Source organism: Piliocolobus tephrosceles, chromosome 5, assembly GCF_002776525.5.
Source record: "Piliocolobus tephrosceles isolate RC106 chromosome 5, ASM277652v3, whole genome shotgun sequence".
In the NCBI taxonomy this organism is placed as follows: Eukaryota; Metazoa; Chordata; class Mammalia; order Primates; family Cercopithecidae; genus Piliocolobus; species Piliocolobus tephrosceles.
In genome coordinates this window covers 21,866,830-21,884,402 of record NC_045438.1, presented here as the reverse complement: position 1 = coordinate 21,884,402, position 17,573 = coordinate 21,866,830, and the positions used below count along the sequence as shown (strand labels likewise).

The window sequence follows — 17,573 nt, the reverse complement described above, 5'->3', positions numbered from 1 at the left end:
GAATCAGCCCTGCTTACTCTGTCTTGTGTTCTGGGAAAAACGAGAAAGGGGCTGAGATATTTGTGGGGAACAGAGAGAAGGCAGCTCCAAATGTGCAGCCAGAACAGGTCCATATAGGTATGGGGATTATTTCCTTCACTAGACAATAAGCACAGAGGTTTCCTCTGAGTGGAGCTCCTGTGGTGTTCACATGTAGCACTTAAAGAACTTCTGATAGTAGTTACAGCTAACAAGGAAGCTCCCAAACATCTCCAAGTTGTTAGTTTGCTCTCCTGCAATGACTTATCACAGTATTATTTAAAAACGCCATAAACTAGGTTGGAAAGTAGCAAGATACTGAGTCTATTCTTGAAGAGGTTTTTATTAAATTTCTTGGGAAAAAATATGAGTTCTCTAGTCCTTCATGAGCTGAAGGCCTAGCCTAGCTCCAGAGCAAAGAGAAGACACAGGTTAAATAGGGACAACAATTGTAAAAGGCTAGATTACCATTCCGTGTTAGGTAACACAGTGGGTGGTAACCATTCTTGTTCACAACTGAAGAACACCGTATACATGCTGGAAATAGGGCAGAGCTAGGACTGATTCTATATGATATACACATTTCCAAACATTCATTATCTTATGCTGTCTACCATCTTGTATTAACTGTCGCTGTGGAGGTTTCTAAAAAGCATTGTTTAAGATAAGACAGAGCAAGGCTATCTCACCAAGAGCAAGTCAGGAAGCCTCCATCAGGAAAAACCTATGTGGAGAAGAAACATCAGTGTGTCTTAATAAGTCCAGAGGCAGAAATCAAAGATTTCCAGCACCTGGAAAAGTTGCCCACTTTTAAGAGGTCAGCAGTCATCAATTTAGGTGTGTATACATGCAGTCAGAAATTATTAATGAGTAAAAATCTAGATGACTTGGGCTTACTCAACATTGATGCCCCGGTCTAATGAATGACATCACTCAAGGACTAACTCACAAATATTTTTAGAAGTTTGAAACCAATTCCATAAGTATTGCACACAAAGTAGCATAAAGCAAAGAGAGAGAATAGAAGGACACCCTGGAAGTTATAAGCAACTTGACAATAGCAGGTTTATGACAGACCAATAAATAATAATATATTTCCCATCTTCTAATTCCCAAGCAGTTAAACATTATTCACTGGAAGAAGCACTATTACTATATAAATTCCATGTGACAGCCCCTGCCACTCACAAAAAGACCCAATGAAGTCTAAAGAAAATTTCAGAGAGATATCGTTGTATCTTAGAGACCAAAAAACATATTGATTGACTTTCCAACAGTTGAACATACTGCTGATCATATCCCAAGTTCACCAGGTTAAATGAAATAATGAAGCAAGTATTTAGCTAATTAATATGTACATAAAAGAGAAACAAAACAAGCCTAAATAACTAATCATTACAATCTAAAAAATATTGCTTGTTCTGATTTTCAAGATTAAAAATCTTAGCTCATTACCTGTATTTATGTTTAGACAGGGAGCACTGTACTAGTGTCACAAACTCTCTTCCTTCAGCGTTTCTTCTATAATCCTTTCTTCAGTTAGTATTTTAATGTTTGTGCTCAACAACTACAATTTTTTTTGTTTTTGTTTTTCTGAAAGTAAGACATTTTGTCATTCTAACACATTAGACAAGAGAAGTCAAACGGAAGAGACCAAGGAAGTAGGTAATTTGCATATCCTACCTGCAGGCCTTCAATAGCTAATCGCAGCATACTTGGTGTGAGTTTAGAGGCTTGCTTGAAAGTGAAGTTACTCCAGTCTATGATCAAAACAAACCCATTCACTTGAAGCTCAGGATCTTCAATCATGGCTTCTAAAGAAAGTAAGATGGCGCGCAAAATGTCCACCAGTGTGTACCTATCGGCAACAGAAAAGTACTAAATTAGGTCTGACAACCATTTTTGTAAAAAACTATAAAATATTTTCTAGCACACTAAAAATTCACTTTAAAATACTTTCAGAATCTTAAGGAAATAATTTTGTTTAAAAAACTATTTTAGGAAGAGGTTTAATTTATATGTACTCAAAGAACATAATCGAATGTAACATGTATTCTGCCCAAACAAATGGCAACGCTTTCTCATATTTTATCATCATTTAGTTTACCTCCAGGCCTTCTTATGATTTTCTAAAATCTCATTCAACTAACCCAAAATTAGGCATTGCATTTTTTAAGTGGTTCAGAAATGCCCTCAGTAATACTGACATTTAATTTCTTCATATTTGAAAAAACTGAGAATGAGATTTTAGTGAGTCTCATCAATAAATGAAAACACTGTACATGACAGCTATGAATAAAAGTTACTCAATTCAAATGACTTGTATTGAGTTTGTATCATAAAGAAAAGAAAAGGTGGGAGGGATAGAAAGAGAAGGAAATAAATATAAATAAAAGTGGGAAAAATCATGGAAATTTACCTACAATAATACAAGCCAAACTAACTCAAGGGTTGGATGTTTTTTTGTTTTGTTTTCTGCTTTTCACCTTAGCACAGTTCCTGGAACGTTCCAGTAACCTAATAAATGCTCTTTATGTTACTGTAAAAGGGACTTGACTAGAGTAGAAAGACACTGGTTGGAGATTAAGACACTCCAACACAAAAATAAGAAGCCAAATTTGAGTGGCATTTTAGATGATCTTGCTATACTGTGACAATGTAAGGACTGAAATTAGGGAAGTATAAAAAATGACACATAAATTAACTTCAGAGCCTGAATACATAGTAAAATTTTTAATCAATATCAATAATGAAAAAATAGGATACTTTGAACAGAACTTATTGTATTTGAGAAACATGTAGTATACTCAGAGAGGTATATCAAGCAAGCTTCTGAAAAAAATGGATCCTGAACTCAGGGGAGAGCTCAAAACTGAAAATTGTGGAATTAAAAGCATATGGACCCTAAGTTCAAGGAAGTGAAGGAGGTAATGCAGTCAGAGTTGAGAGATACATAATTATTCTAAAAAGGAAATCTCTAGAAATCCCAGCACTTTAAGAGGTGTCAGAAAATTTATGAAAGATGTTAACAATTTCAATTTTTAAACACCTTGCATTTTAAGTTTATTTTCTCCTAAGACATTCAGGGGAGATTTTGGGAATAGCTAGAGAAAGAGATATGGACCTCAGGGAAGAGGCAGGATGGGGAGGGGAGTGGATTAGGAGTCAAAATCATTCCCATTTATTGGAAATGATGAGTTAGTTAGGAAGGCAGTATGATACAGTGAAGATATATGAGGGAGTAGGTCTATTTTTACTTCTAAAAACACTTGGATGTGCTAGGAGAAAGCATAGTAGTTCAGAAAGGAAGGAATAACATTGGAACTTCAGGCAATTTCTCACCATTTCAGGACCTCATTTCTTCACCTGTAAAATCAGCAGTTTGGAACAGAATCTTGTTTAGAATCCTAGCATTAATCAAGCACAGGGCATGGTGTCAGAAGACTTCAAGATGTAATCTCTGCCCAGTGCCTCATTAACCATATGGTCCTGGATATGTCGCTGATTTATAATTCTGAGGATCACTTAACTGTCCCTATCTCACGCTATTCTCATTATCTCATTGGCCGTGGTTTGGAGAGGGTTGGGAGCAGCACCAGAGAGTCATCAAAGATATGACTCAAGTGAAAACATTTGTACAATTTTGCACAATTCTAGGTATAAACAGGTGTTCAGTAAATGTTGGTTGGAATACACACATAGCATACTTTTTGTTAGAATGATAAGCATAGATATAGTGTACTAGGCAGAGTGTAAATCAGAAATAATAATCTTTAGGATAGCCTATTACTATCATAAAAGGGAAAAGTCAAAAGGCTTAGGGATGCAGCATCCAAAAAACTATCTGAATATATAAAATAATAAAACTTTTTATAGAGCTCTACTATGTATTTGTTATTAAATCTCTGAAGCATGTGCGGCTGAACACCTTTGAAAGTCACTTTATGGCTGACCTACCTCCACTTTAAACATAATGACCTGACACACTGTCAGGACCTGAAGCCTATAAACATAGGCACTGGAAAGCTGGAGCAGGAAGACCATATTTCTGGTTGAAATTGAAATTCAGACCCCCACCAAAAAAAAAAAAAAGTTTTAGTTTCTGAAATTCATAATAATATCATGGTAAAGAAAATTAAGGATTCGAAAAGTCTGACTTCAAAGGTTTCCTTCCTTCATTATGAGATTGACCATTCTTATGTTATTCATAAGAAATTAAATAGCATTAATACCAAAATGCCATTAAATAAATCGTAGATTTGAAATCAGCTTTGGAAGGATGATACATCGTATGTAATAAAAATTAATCAAGGTACCAATAAAGACTGAAAACAAGAGGCAATGTGTTTTAAATAACACACTTGAAGTATGGTTCTCCTAAACTGTTTCAAAATCAAGATAAATGTTGACACACATATCATTATTCCAAAGGAAATAATATAAGGCAAATCCCAAAATCAGCAATGAAGAAAAGTAGGTTTGCAAAATTTTCAAGACTAAGTCTAACCACGTTTTTTGAATTCAATATCTGGCTCCAAGAAGAGAATCAAATGATTTTTATAAAAATCATATTAATTTAGAAGTTTAGAAAAAGAAACATAAAAATATATTAGCTAACTTCATTCAGCGGGCAGGTCAAAACCACTCTTGACTTAATTCCAGTCCCCTATTGTCAAACATCTCACATTATTACCATTAGCAGCTCAGCAGGCTATTCCTCAGCAGAACAGGACTACACAAGATCTTGCCAGAATCTGTAAAATATCTTCCAAAGAAATGTAGCATCTACGAATTTTATCTCTTCAGGACTCCTGCCATATTCTCCTTTTTAAAATTATTTTAACTGTTATAATTTACAAATTAGAGGTCGCCACAATGAAATACTCTACTTGTTCATGTTTGGGGTTTACATTGAAATTGTGTGAGTTCCACCATAGCTATTCTTCTCTTGTATATGCTGAAAGAAAGCTATAAATCAAAACTACCACATTATTGCAGCTCCTGACTCCTGATTGTGCTTCTCAAAATAGCATTAAGTAAAATCTGAATTTGTGAAAAGAATGCTGCGTAGCATGTAGTAAGAAGAAATCATGACACCAATAAGAAATTTTACAACTGACACTGGACTATGTAGAACACTGCTCTTGGAAAGAATCAAAGCTGCTAGAACACATAGACAACATATGGAGAAGACTTTAATATCCATAGCAACTATGTACTACCTGTGCAATCAGAAGGAAAACATCTAATCCTTCTTGAAATTTTTCAGTTATGAAATCAGTCTTCCTTGCAGAGTAGGATATATACTCATGAATTAATTATTTGGGGCATATTTATGTAACTTAAAAGCCTTTTATAATGTAAAACTCACAGCTATTAACAAATACAAAATAAAATGCGAATCCCTGATTATTTGTCTAATCTTAGCTTGTTCTCATACACCTTGAAGTTACTGAACTTTGCTAAGCCTCCATTTTCTCTTTTAAAAATGGTGATAATAATAGTTACATCATAGGACAGAATGTAAAATACTTAGCCCAATGGGTAGTACATAGCAAACAATAAATGTTAATTTCTATGACTTCTACATTTGTATTACTTTTGCTCTTTCAACAATCACATACTCTATACTTGCTTTTTGTACTTTTTAGTCACTTAATCTTAACTTCATAGAACTGTTGTGAGGACAAAATGAAACAAAATAATATATGTAAAGTTTTTAACAGTACTTGACATAGAATAGAAACCATAAATATTTGCTGCAATCATTGCTGTTGAAACTCTTCTATTTGGTTCTGTGATGCTGCATTGAACATTCTCTCCTTGCACTTTTCTGGTCACTGTATTATCTTTCATGTTTGGTTCCCTGCTGCAATTATCCAAATGTAGAAATAAGACTTTATTCCCCTGCTGTCATCATATAGTATCTCCTGGAGTTACCGAATCATGCAGTCATCCCCTTGGTCAATACATTGGTGACGGCTCGATATCCACAGAGCTAGTGTCAGTCCTGTGCAACATCCGCATCTTTCTAGTTGCCATCTGAACATTAGCACCTTAGTGACTCCTTGCTACCTGAAATATATTAGTGTAACTCAATTTAGCGCCTCCCATTTTCCTCTGGGATTGCCTACATTAATCAGTTTACGAAGAATCATTCTCAAATATTCCCTTTCCTTCTCCCTCTACATTTATTCACCAAGTCCTACATTTATTCACCAAGTTTTTTTTTTTTTTTTTGTCTTTTATATATGTATACGTCTTTGGCATCTAACTCTTTCTACTAGAGTCCTAGCTTTATTTCCTAATATAATAACACCTGTGTTTCTTTTTCTCTCTCATCTTTCTCTTCCAGAAATCTTGCCCACCCTCTGTTGTGCGATAAATTGTCCTAAAACATTAATTGGCCTGAAAAAATGTCCTGCACACAACACCGTTCCCCCATGGTGCTTTCAAAACTGCACCATTCCCTTAATAACCATACTTCTCGTTTTGTACACCCGTGCATAGGCTCACCCCAACCATCAAGGTCTTGTCATATTCAACCCCCAACAATCTGGTACACACCGATGCTTTATCTTCACTTAAATCTAGGGGAACGCTCCCCTTCCTTTTCACCTCACCTGAGTTCTACCCTTCTCTGGACCCACGACCAGCTTGCCCTGCTCTTCAAAATTGTCTACCTGCTGGAGACCTCAGCGCCCTCTCTCTGGTATTCTGAAATTCTGGTGCTTCAGTGTTTGTTCTATGGCCCCAGACATACAAGCTTAGCTTAAAAACTCTTTCACTGTTTGATACTACTTTCTATCTTCAGCACCAAATACTGTGCGCTGCACACTGCGGGTGCACAAAAATATGTGTTAAAAATCAAGCTATTTCCCAAGGGCATAGACCATGCTGCTTTATTTTACCTACAACAGTCATCAAAGTGCCATAATGGTATCATTTAAACATAACATTCACTTAAGGCTTCCCTGTCAGCTCAATACAAAACATGCTCCCGGACCAGAAAGAGGACAAGAGCCTTGTACTGCCACACTGTGGAGGGGCGGCACCCTGCCTGCAACCAAGAGCCCCCTCAATTTTTTAGATCAGAGAAGCTTCCTCTCCTGCCTCTGGCCATGCAATTTTTTTGGTGACTACCTGACCCATGCTTCGTTGCTGGGGTTCACAGCATCTCCTCCTCTACCACAGTTTTCAATCAGTGCAAAGATCAACTTAATGACAAATAGGTCATGTCCCTCTACTTTTCATCCTTTTCAGCATGACAAGAAAAAACTAGTATCTTGGCATCGCATTGAGCAGTACAATACCAGCAATTTCTCTTTGTCACTAAATCAATCAGCCATTATTAAATTCTTCATTAAGGCTGCCCCCACCCCTCAGTTTTCATTAAGCCACATTTTCTAAGTCTGAAGCACTTCATAGTAGAAGGTGCTAGGGGGAGAGAAAAAAGGAGAAGAATTATCTTTATTAATGCCTCAGGGTACTGTTAATGGTAAAGCTGATGAAGCCTTCTAGGTGTTTTATATTACTGAGTGGTAATAATAATAATATGTCTATCTGGGTAATAGTTTAAGATTTCCAAAGCAATTTCAAATGCATTATCTTAATCTCAAAACAATTGCAAAATCTCTGAGCTGAATTTGTTCCTATTATTTCACAGATGAGGACAGAGGGTCTCAGAGAAATTAAACAGTTTGCTTAAAATCACCTTAGGAAAAACGGAGCAGGGCAAGCTGGTCGTGGGTCCAGAGAAGGGTAGAACTCAGGTGAGGTGAAAAGGAAGGGGAGCGTTCCCCTAGATTTAAGTGAAGATAAAGCATCGGTGTGTACCAGATTGTTGGGGGTTGAATATGACAAAACGGAGAAGCCAAGTTTTCTAATAACACATAGACCAGTGCTCTTCCCTCTTCATGGTGCCTCCTACTCAGAACAGAGTTTGATGAATAAATGATTGGTCTGCTTTTTCTTTTTCTTTTTTCCTTTGGATATGCAGTTTTGTTCTTGTCGCCCAAACTGGAGTGCTATGGCATGATCTCAGCTCACTGAAACCTCCACCTCCTGGGTTCAAGCGATTCTCCTGCTTCAGCCTCCCTAGTAGCTGGGTTTACAGGCACCTGCCACAAGGCCCAGCTAATTTTTGTATTTTTAGTAGAGACGGGGTTTCACCATGTTGGCCAGGCTGGTCTCCAACTCCTGACCTCAGGTGATCCACCTGCCTTGGCCTCCCAAAGTGTTGGGATTACAGGCATGAGCCACCGTGCCTGGCCTGGTCTGCTTTTTCACGGTAGCATAATATGTATATCAGAAAATAGGAGATCAGGAAGTCAATATCCTGGCACTGTCCAGCCTCACCACAATAGGGAACTTTGGTGGAGGAAAAGCAATAAGACATCCTTAGGACTCAGAATAAGAAATGGCTAAATCCACAATCCCTGGAGGAAATATGAACTCTTGAAATTTCATCTGTCTGGCTTGTATTACTGAGCACAGATGATTAGATGTCTGAGCCTTGCTTTAATATTACTGCTGTGGGAATGTAGGTGATTGAGAACAAGAGAATCACTGGAAATGAAACATCTACAGGCAAAATGTCTTTCTTTGAAGAAGATGAGTAAAGAAAAACTTTTGCATCTATTGCCACCAGAAAATAAAATAAAATAAAACAGAACCATGCTGGAAGCACACAAACACGTTGGAAAGGCAACTCTTTTTATCAGGGCAAAGTACTTTAAGCAAACATCTAGTTAGTAAAGTCTTCGACTTCAGAAAGTTTATTCTTCCACCTTAACATTCTGTTACTAATTGCCTGTATTGTTATATTTGACCGAGATTTTCTAAACCATAGATGGAATTATCTTTAATTATCAGAGCTTGATTTTTTAATACATTTTCCTTTCCCTAGATTTAGGTTGGTAACTGTCTACACACACACACACACACACACACACACACACACACACACACACAAAGTGACTAATTCACTTACTAATTGTATGATCATGAATGAAGTACTTAATTGCTACAATACACACAGTAGAATTATTTTTAAATGAATAATGAATAAAAATGGAACAATAAATGTTGAATTCAGTTAACCAAGCAGGCAATGTTTTTCCTACACAACACTAAGTAGCCCACAGCTGCCCACCTGTGCCCAACTTCTAGCATTGGTAAACAATATCCTCATTAGTTGCATATGACCTCTGAGAGTTACTCAGCTTTACATGTTTTTTCTTCCCAGAGAGATACTATCACATATCGCTTAATAGTACAATGTATGTGTCTTTATTTGCCCCCAGTACCTACTAAAATGCTACGTATATAACAAATGCTCAACCAAAGTGTATTTTTTAATTCATTTGAGCAAAATATTAATCATTCAGTTTGTCATTTGATACCATAAGGATTCCACATACAGGAGTATCCTTTCCTTCATGATACTATAATAGTGTAATAACCACTTACTGTAATAGTGAAATAGATGTACCTGCCCTCAGTGAAGTAAGAGAATTTAATATTTCCCTCAGAAAGGAGGAAATTTATTAATTTACTAAGGATAACTTGTTAATATACTATTGGCTCATGTTTTAAAATATCTTTAAACATTTCTTTTGAGGCATCCTTTCAGGACACTGTAGTAACCTCAAATCCTTTGCTTCTCGACCTTGTTTAAAGTTGATTTTGAAACATGAAAATAGCTTGGCTCAGGCCAGACTTAGTCAACGTCCTACTGGAGGTTGGCACTTGTAGCTTTTGCTGTTATTTCGGGATTATTTTACTAATTATTGCATAATTGCCCCAGTTTTTGGAGATTGTCCTATTTTTGCAGAGATTCATCACAGTATTCCTCCAACATTTATCAGGACAACTTTTTCCCTCCCCTATTTGCCATGATATGTACCAAGAGTATACCTTGGAATAAGTTGCAGTCAGTAGAGGACTTGTTAAAAGAGTTTCCCTGAAAGGAAGCAAGATGGAAGCTCTACTGGGACAGAGGTCCCATGGAATACATACCTGCCATTTGTGGTTTGGCCCTAACCAGTATCCACCCAAACGACAGCAAAGCTATGCCTCCAGAATTTTTAAGAGAACTCCTGACTGTGCCACTAGGTATAACTAGGTATTGAAGCAAAAAGTTGGGAATTATTTAATATGTTAATAAACTGAGAAAAAAATTCTTGAAAAATTAAGCTGCAAAGTTAAACCTCTTTTTTTTTTTTGCTTTTTTTGTTGCTGACTACAAATATTTCTCCACAATTATCTGGATAATTGCCCTGGACTGTTCTAATCTATTCCTGTTCATTTTATTTTATTTTATTTTTATTTATTTTTAGTACAATTCCAGAGAGAAGTAAAGCTTTGTGATTGGCATTAATGCAATCTGTGTAGTCTGTGACTATGTTTTAAAATTGTAAGCTATCATCACCATAATCTTCTATTCTGAACATTGGCCATATTATTTTAGTAAATGGAAATATGATCATAATTCAAACTGAACCACAAATAGCAACCATTCATACAACGTTTGCTTTTGTATGAAAAAGCCACATAGTAGGAGAAAACTGACAAGCTTTTGGGGCAAATTCCAGGAAAGTTGAAGGATCATATCAACGTATGAGCAATCAATTTTCTGCCCCTTCCAGAGCTTCACTACTGTAAGTGGTAATCAATGTCCACTATGATAAGCCAAAGACCACGCATGGTGGCCAGTGCTTTCTGGATTGCCACCATGCTAAGAATCATTTCGGTTCTAACTGTGCTTGTTTTTGAATGGCCATTAACTAGATTCCAGATAATGGTGGTTTGCTACACTAAAGTTCAGAGAAGTACTGTTTCTAACGACTATTGACCATATTCCAGATAAATGGTTGTTTGCTCTACTAAAGCATAGTGAACTACATACTTCTAATGAGACCTAGAGAAATGAAATATGACTTGCAGGCTGACAGCTTACAGGTGAACTCTCATACTTCCTATCATCATTATGTTTCAGGTGACACAATTTCACTCATGAATATTTCCAATAATTATGTGACAGCAGATTTCAATTTCTTAGATACCTGCTTGCATGCTCTAGTACCTAGAATGCCATGTACTTTCTTTCCAAGTTTCCTTTTCTCCAGCCGTGTTACCTCTACTAGCTTTATGACACATTATCCTCACACTCTGTTGAAAAGATCATGCAAACCACTTGAAGGTATTTGCTGAGTCCTAAGCAGGTCACTATCATTTAGGAAGGAAAACAGTATGCAGTGCATGGAGGATAAAGGCATCTTTGTGATGCAGTGTAACAGTCAAATCGTTCTTAATTTCATGGCTTTTACATTTGTTGTCAGAAATTCTGTAAGGCAATCTAAAAGGAGATAAAATTATATGAATCCTTTCCAAGGTACAGCTCAATAAATGTAACAGGTCATCTGGGCCTGCCCTATTCTTTTTTTGAAAGAACCACAGACCACACTGCAAGTCATTTTGACATTTGAGTATTTCCATTTTTTTTTTAAGATTTGTTAGAAGGAGGGTACATTGTAAATATTACGACTTTATGTTAGTCTTCTTAATGATGCCATGTCTCTCGAAAAGACTTCGGAAATCATCCAATTCTTTACAATAACTTAAAACTAACCTACACTATATTGCAGCAGAAACAGACACTATTTTATTTATAGTCACTGTCTCACACGCTTTTACTGTTTTCAGTGTCCTGAGGAGCACAGAAAATTGTCCTACAAATTAGATAGAGGAGAAAGCATATATCAAATAAATCTCTACTAAGAATTCTTTTTATACAAATGCATAATTCAAGTCAACTCTAATATTTATTGAGCATCTACTCTAGTTCAAGTGCTGTAATAAATATGATAACATGATGTAGTCTTTTTCTTAGATCAATTCTGTTGGGGGTCTTTATAAATTTTTTAAAAATTCATAAAATCTTGTTTTCCTTTTGTAGTTGGAAAGTTATAAATAACCTGTTTTCCAAATAAATGAAGGCATTTTCTTCTGCCTCATTTCTAGAATTTACCTATGTAATTATCTACACTTCTCACATACTGTTTCTTTAAAACAGGCTACTTTTTAAGAAAGTTGTTGAAAGCCAGGTGATTCACTTAACAACTCAAAGAATGTTGTTAGGATTATTTTCAGACATGAAGTCTTCTGGAGAAATCCAAGTAGCTTTGGATTGGCGGGATCAAGTCTTGAAAGGGGAGAATATCTCACTCACAGAACAAGGGAGGGATGAAGGACAAGAGAAACTAGCACATGGCATCATCCACCTAACAGAGCAATAATAGTAACTTAAACATCTAGGGAAAGAGGCAGACTTCTGTAGGAGTCAAGGAGCCTTCAGGGTAGAGGAAAGGAATTCAGGCTGAGAAGGGTTGGTAACATCCTGGCATTGACAGAAAGGCAGCTGTCCTTTGAGTTTCAGTGCAGGAGCCAGGGAAGCTTTTATGCACATGCTCCAGTGATAAAGGTTTATAGAGGGTGCCAAGATGACAGATCTGTTTGTCCACTAGTCCCTGTCATTGGGTTATGTAGATTTGGGATAAAGGGAAGGTGAGGAAGAAGAGGGAATTATTATTTTTTTTAATATAGGAAGAAACTCGACTGAAATTTCGACTAAGCTCTAAATCACTTGTATATATTTTCACCTTGATATGCTATAACTTCTTGATTATATCTGTTTATTTCCAACCATAGAAATAGAATTCATAATTACAATTCTAGACATCTTGACAGGATATTTCTACAGAACAGAGCTTTTCATTTTGTTCTAATATACAACATTTTAGTATTTAAGATTATGTGTAAGTTTAATAAAATATAATTCTATATACCAATTATTAACTTCCTTTCCATTGTAGATTTCCAGAGAAAGAGAATTTGATTACTAGTTATCTTCCCTTTATATGGAAACATGAGATGGACAACTTAAACAAAGTGTCTTTAATAAATTCAGAATTATCGCCTTCTCATATATATGAAAATTATAAGTGACTTTCATCTTAATTAGGTTTACAAATCATTATGAATATTAGTGTACTTATAGAAATTAATGAAAATAGGTCTGATATATATGTATGTCTGATATATATATATATATATATATATATATATATATATCTGATTGCAATCTGCCTCCATAATGGTATCTCTAACAGACTTCAAGATTTATATAAATGTAAAATTTCCAATTTCCATTTCACTATAGCTAAATTAACAAAGTTCCAATCTGACATACAGAATATTAGTTTTTTCCTTGAATAAAATGTTTCAGCTTTGTTATACACAGTCATTGATTTGCATGATCCTACAATGTACTTTTATGATGAAAAAAACATTTTTAAACAAAAATTGTGGTCAATGGATAAAATGTTGTAATTTTTTAAAATTTTAAGCTACCTGATAAAAAGTCGAATAACATCTCTATAACTGGCCAAAGTAAGTAACAAAACTCCATTCCCTCTGAATGACTAACTCTGTATGAGTTTCTGAGCATTATGAATTTTCAGGTAGTAGTTTGTCTTTCTATTGCCTAAAAAATCAGAGTGATTCTCAACCTAGAATTACAAAGAAAAAAATCACAATAAAATGAGAGAAAAACTAATTAAAAATATTAATTTATATTCTACAATACCAAGACTCAGAAGCCTATCTGGAAATCTCTATGATCTACAAGCCTTCTCAGTAACTGTAAATGTCTTGTACAATGGCTCCAGAGATTATTTAAACTAACCAGATGCATCAAAAGTCACCATTCACAGAACTAAAAATATACCAATGTCTTAACAAGCAGCTTCTTATGATTCATAGCTCTGGTAGCATTTTTAAGTCCCATGAAATATATTTAACTTTGAACTTAATTGAAACTACCTTACACAAGAGCCTTGTATAATTTCTTATATCTTTCAGTCTGAGAAAACAGTTCTGATTGAGGATAGAGAAGTGCCATTGTCTACATTTTTCTATAATAATGTTGATAAAAAGAATATTATTTCTCCTCTATTAAATAGCACAGGAGCTCAAAAAGTCCACCAACTGACACATCTGAATATTTTCCACTTCCTTCCAAAAGATGAAAAATCACATGAGACAAGAAACAGATTCTTTAGATTGGTGGCAGGTGTAGAACACATACACCAGTCAGTGTACATTTTCAGTTTCAGCAGGCATGCTCAGCGACAGAGGATGAAACTCTTCCTTTCATTGAAGGGACACACATCATATTATTCCTTCTTCTACACATCACCAAGCAGAGAAGTTCCCAAGCAACAAAACTACTTGCTTTTGGTCGAACACCAGGCTATGCTTTAAAGATAAAACGTCAGTACCAAAGAGAGGATGATGATGATGATGATCATGACCATGATGATGGGTCTAGTTTAATAATTTTTTTAGGAAGAAGGAGGAAAAGTTGTCCTCATTTTCATACTGGTTTATCCAGCCTAATAAACTTATTCGGAAGGTGAAACATATAAAGAAGCTTTATTTACAAGTTAAGTGATTTAGATCTAGTTGCAATAATATGGTTAAGGTAGCACCTTAAAGCTGCAGTAGAAACTGGGTGTTAATGAAGTAAGTTTTAAAAGCAAAAATACAAGCCCTCCTCCCTTCCCAGGGTACCCACCAAAAACTCATCTCCTGGTTTGTTTCTCTTTACTCCAAGCCTAATAAACAAAAATATCAAATCTACAAAACCATGACACTACTCGGGGTAAATTCTGGAAAATGGGAGAGTAAAAGGAGAACACAAGTTTGGATTTAGGATTTACCTGCTCTGATCCCAATTGGCAGCAAAAAGGACTAGAATCTTCCTGCCATAGTGGTCCAGATTGGCCAGGCCCCCCGGGAAGCCATCCTTCAGTGCCTGCTTGATGCCAGGGTCGGTGGCCTTAAAGCTTTTGAACATGTCCAGGTTCTGCTGCCGATACTCAAAGTACTGCGCCAGGAGGCGGAAGGCCTCAAAGTGATGAAACTTCCTAGCCCGCAAGAAGCGTAAGATGAAGGCATCATCCGTGCGCAGAAAGCCAATGTCCGGCCTGGTGATGACCATATCCCTCACCTCCTGGATGTCCTGGTGCAGCGTGTCTGGGTTTTCATTGAGCTCCAGGCGAGCTTTCTCCAGGGTCTCAGGGGAGAGACCAGCTTGCAAATGAGTCATTGTTCTGCCTATCCCGGAGATTTCCCTCAGAAGCCCTTGTTGACTGTCCCAAAGCAAACCTGGCCCTTTCCACCACCAGACTCCAGCCCCCAGACCTCCCGCTGCCTGCTTCCTCTCCCCTACAGGAAATTAATAATCTTGGTGTCCAATCAAGTGCCCTGTTGCTCCTACTTTCCCCCAGCTTTACTGGGGTGGGGGTGGGGGACGGAGTGGTGTAAACTTCTTCCTCCGCCCCCTAAAATACAACACCCCACTTTGGTTCCCTCTTCCCTTTCCTTTAAAGAGATGTAAATCCCTGAAGGGCTCTGCACTCCTCCTCTTGTCCTTTCTCTCTCCTAACAAATCACCCCTAATCCCACCTAGCACGGGTGGTTCTGATCTTGGTACTGTCCTCTTCTCTTCTCTTCCAAGATGTAACAAAAACAACCCCCACGCACATCTCAGCCCCTGCACTGTGAATGTTCCTGCGGTCCCTGCTGAAGGATACGCCTGCCAGGGGTGGCGATGGAAATTCTGATTAATAATAAGGTAGCTCTTCAGCGCTGAGCTCCGGGGCGGAGAGAGATCATCTTTGCCAGAAAGAAAAAGAGACAGAGAGAAAGACGGGGAGAAAGGAGATTATTTCTCCCTCTACTTATTCAAAGACGATATTTTTAAAAGACATATTTGTGTGATTTATTTAAGATTATTGTGATCCAATTAGGTGGAGACTCTGCAGATAGCGTACCTTCCCACCTCCCCTTTGAGATACACCGTGATCTCATAAGGCACCAGCAGGGGTTCTGGTGGCGTTGGTACCAGCGTGGGCTCCCTCAACCCCACCCCCAACTTCTGCCTTCCTCTAACCCTTCATTTCCAGGGACTTGCCGCGGGGTGGGAGAAAAGGGGGGGAGGGGGGAGGAAAGGAGGAGACCGGGGATCTTTCTGGGAATGCACATTTCAAAAACCAAGAGAAGGGGAGAGCGTTGGGAGAATGAAATAAAAATGTCCTTATCTTTTCTATAAAACCCCAAAGCAAGAAAGAAGAAAGAGCAGCCGCTCCTACCAGCAAACCCGGAGGCGGGGTCGCTAAGCAATGCGGCACTCCCTGGCATCCATCAACCGCGGCTTCAGCAGCGGCGGCGGCGGCGACAGCGGCATCAACTCCTCTGGGCAGGATGGAAGGAGCAGAGAAGAGGGGCGGCGGCGGGGACCCGGGCCGAAGATGCGCTCGGGGGCAGTCGCGGCCACATCGTCCGCGGGCAGCCCGCAGCCTCTCCCGGCAGGAGGGGTGGGGATCGCAGGGCTAGGGCCACCGCTGTCCCAGGTCCTCGCCTGGCCCTGCCATTTTCGCCTTCGGGAGAGAAGGTGGGGAGGAGGACCCGAACGCCTGGATGGAGAAGGCCACTCGGGCGGTCACCGCCTTTGTGCGCCCTCCGGGAGCAGCCGGGGCGGTGGGCGCAGCCGGGCGGCTGCTGCGCGGCGCTGGCCTCTCCTGGGGCTCTCCCGAGCTGTCCGAGTCGGGTGCGCCCCTCCGGGCTGCGGCGGCGGCTCAGGCTGCTGCTGCTAAAAGAGGACTCGGCTCAGCCCAACTCCTCTCTAATTATCCCAGCACAGATCTCGCTGCGACGTAAGCACTCACTCAGCTCGCGCGCGCACTCCGCTCTTCTCCCTGCCTGGTTGGGGTAGGACGGCAATTTGGGTGGCATCGAAATATCCCGAGCCCTAAGTTTAGGCTGCTCTTCGTCCCCACTCCTCAGCAGGCTGCTGAGCGGACGTCGCCGGGCCAGCGGGGGGGCAGCGATGCTTTCCAGCCTCCCCACGCCCCTCTCTCGCCCTTTGTGTGCAAGACCCCAGATCGGCCGGGAGAGTAGCTGTTGTAGACGGTAATTCATATTGACACGCATTTTCTAGTTCCTGTAGGAGGCAATTTTGATGCAGAAGGAGTACGGAAACATTTTGTACTTTTCGCATTTGTTGTAGACAGAGATATTTAAATTAGAAAAGACCAGAGTGGTTCCAAGGCAGTGTGTTGATGATTTAAGCCTCCGGAGGAACTTACATGAGTAGTTTTTCAACCATACAGTCTCCCTGCTAAATTTCTGTTGAAAAGGATAAAAATGAGCACTAGGGTAAATGATAATAAAAACATAATTCTCAAAGGAAGAAACAAATAGGTGCTTCAGTCATATCTCATGATAAAGCAAATATTTCTGGAAACACATACTATCCTTCCTTCAGTTGTATACATCTGCATATGAGAATCATTATAAATAAACAGGAGTCATTGCGCTTAAAATGACTACGGATTTGAGGAAAAGGGATATTTTCTATTTTCAAAACACAGCACGTATTACTGAGCGTGTTACTAAGAGCAACTTTTGACTTACAAACTGTAGAATGG

The 17,573-nt window shown here is 38.5% G+C and overlaps 1 protein-coding gene across 1 annotated transcript in view; it reads right to left on the bottom strand.

Annotated features, from left to right (window-relative positions):
* The window catches only part of CLVS2 (clavesin 2), a 67,940-nt gene extending 50,905 nt beyond the window's left edge, over nt 1–17,035 (bottom strand). The window contains exons 1-3 of the mRNA XM_023230721.1: nt 16,236–17,035; nt 14,802–15,759; nt 1,702–1,876 (exon numbers count right to left, since the gene is read on the bottom strand). Coding sequence (XP_023086489.1) covers nt 1,702–1,876; nt 14,802–15,190 — 564 coding nt within the window. The 5' untranslated portion in view covers nt 15,191–15,759; nt 16,236–17,035. The remainder of the gene's footprint in view (nt 1–1,701; nt 1,877–14,801; nt 15,760–16,235) is intronic.
* Between the last annotated feature and the right edge of the window lie 538 nt (nt 17,036–17,573).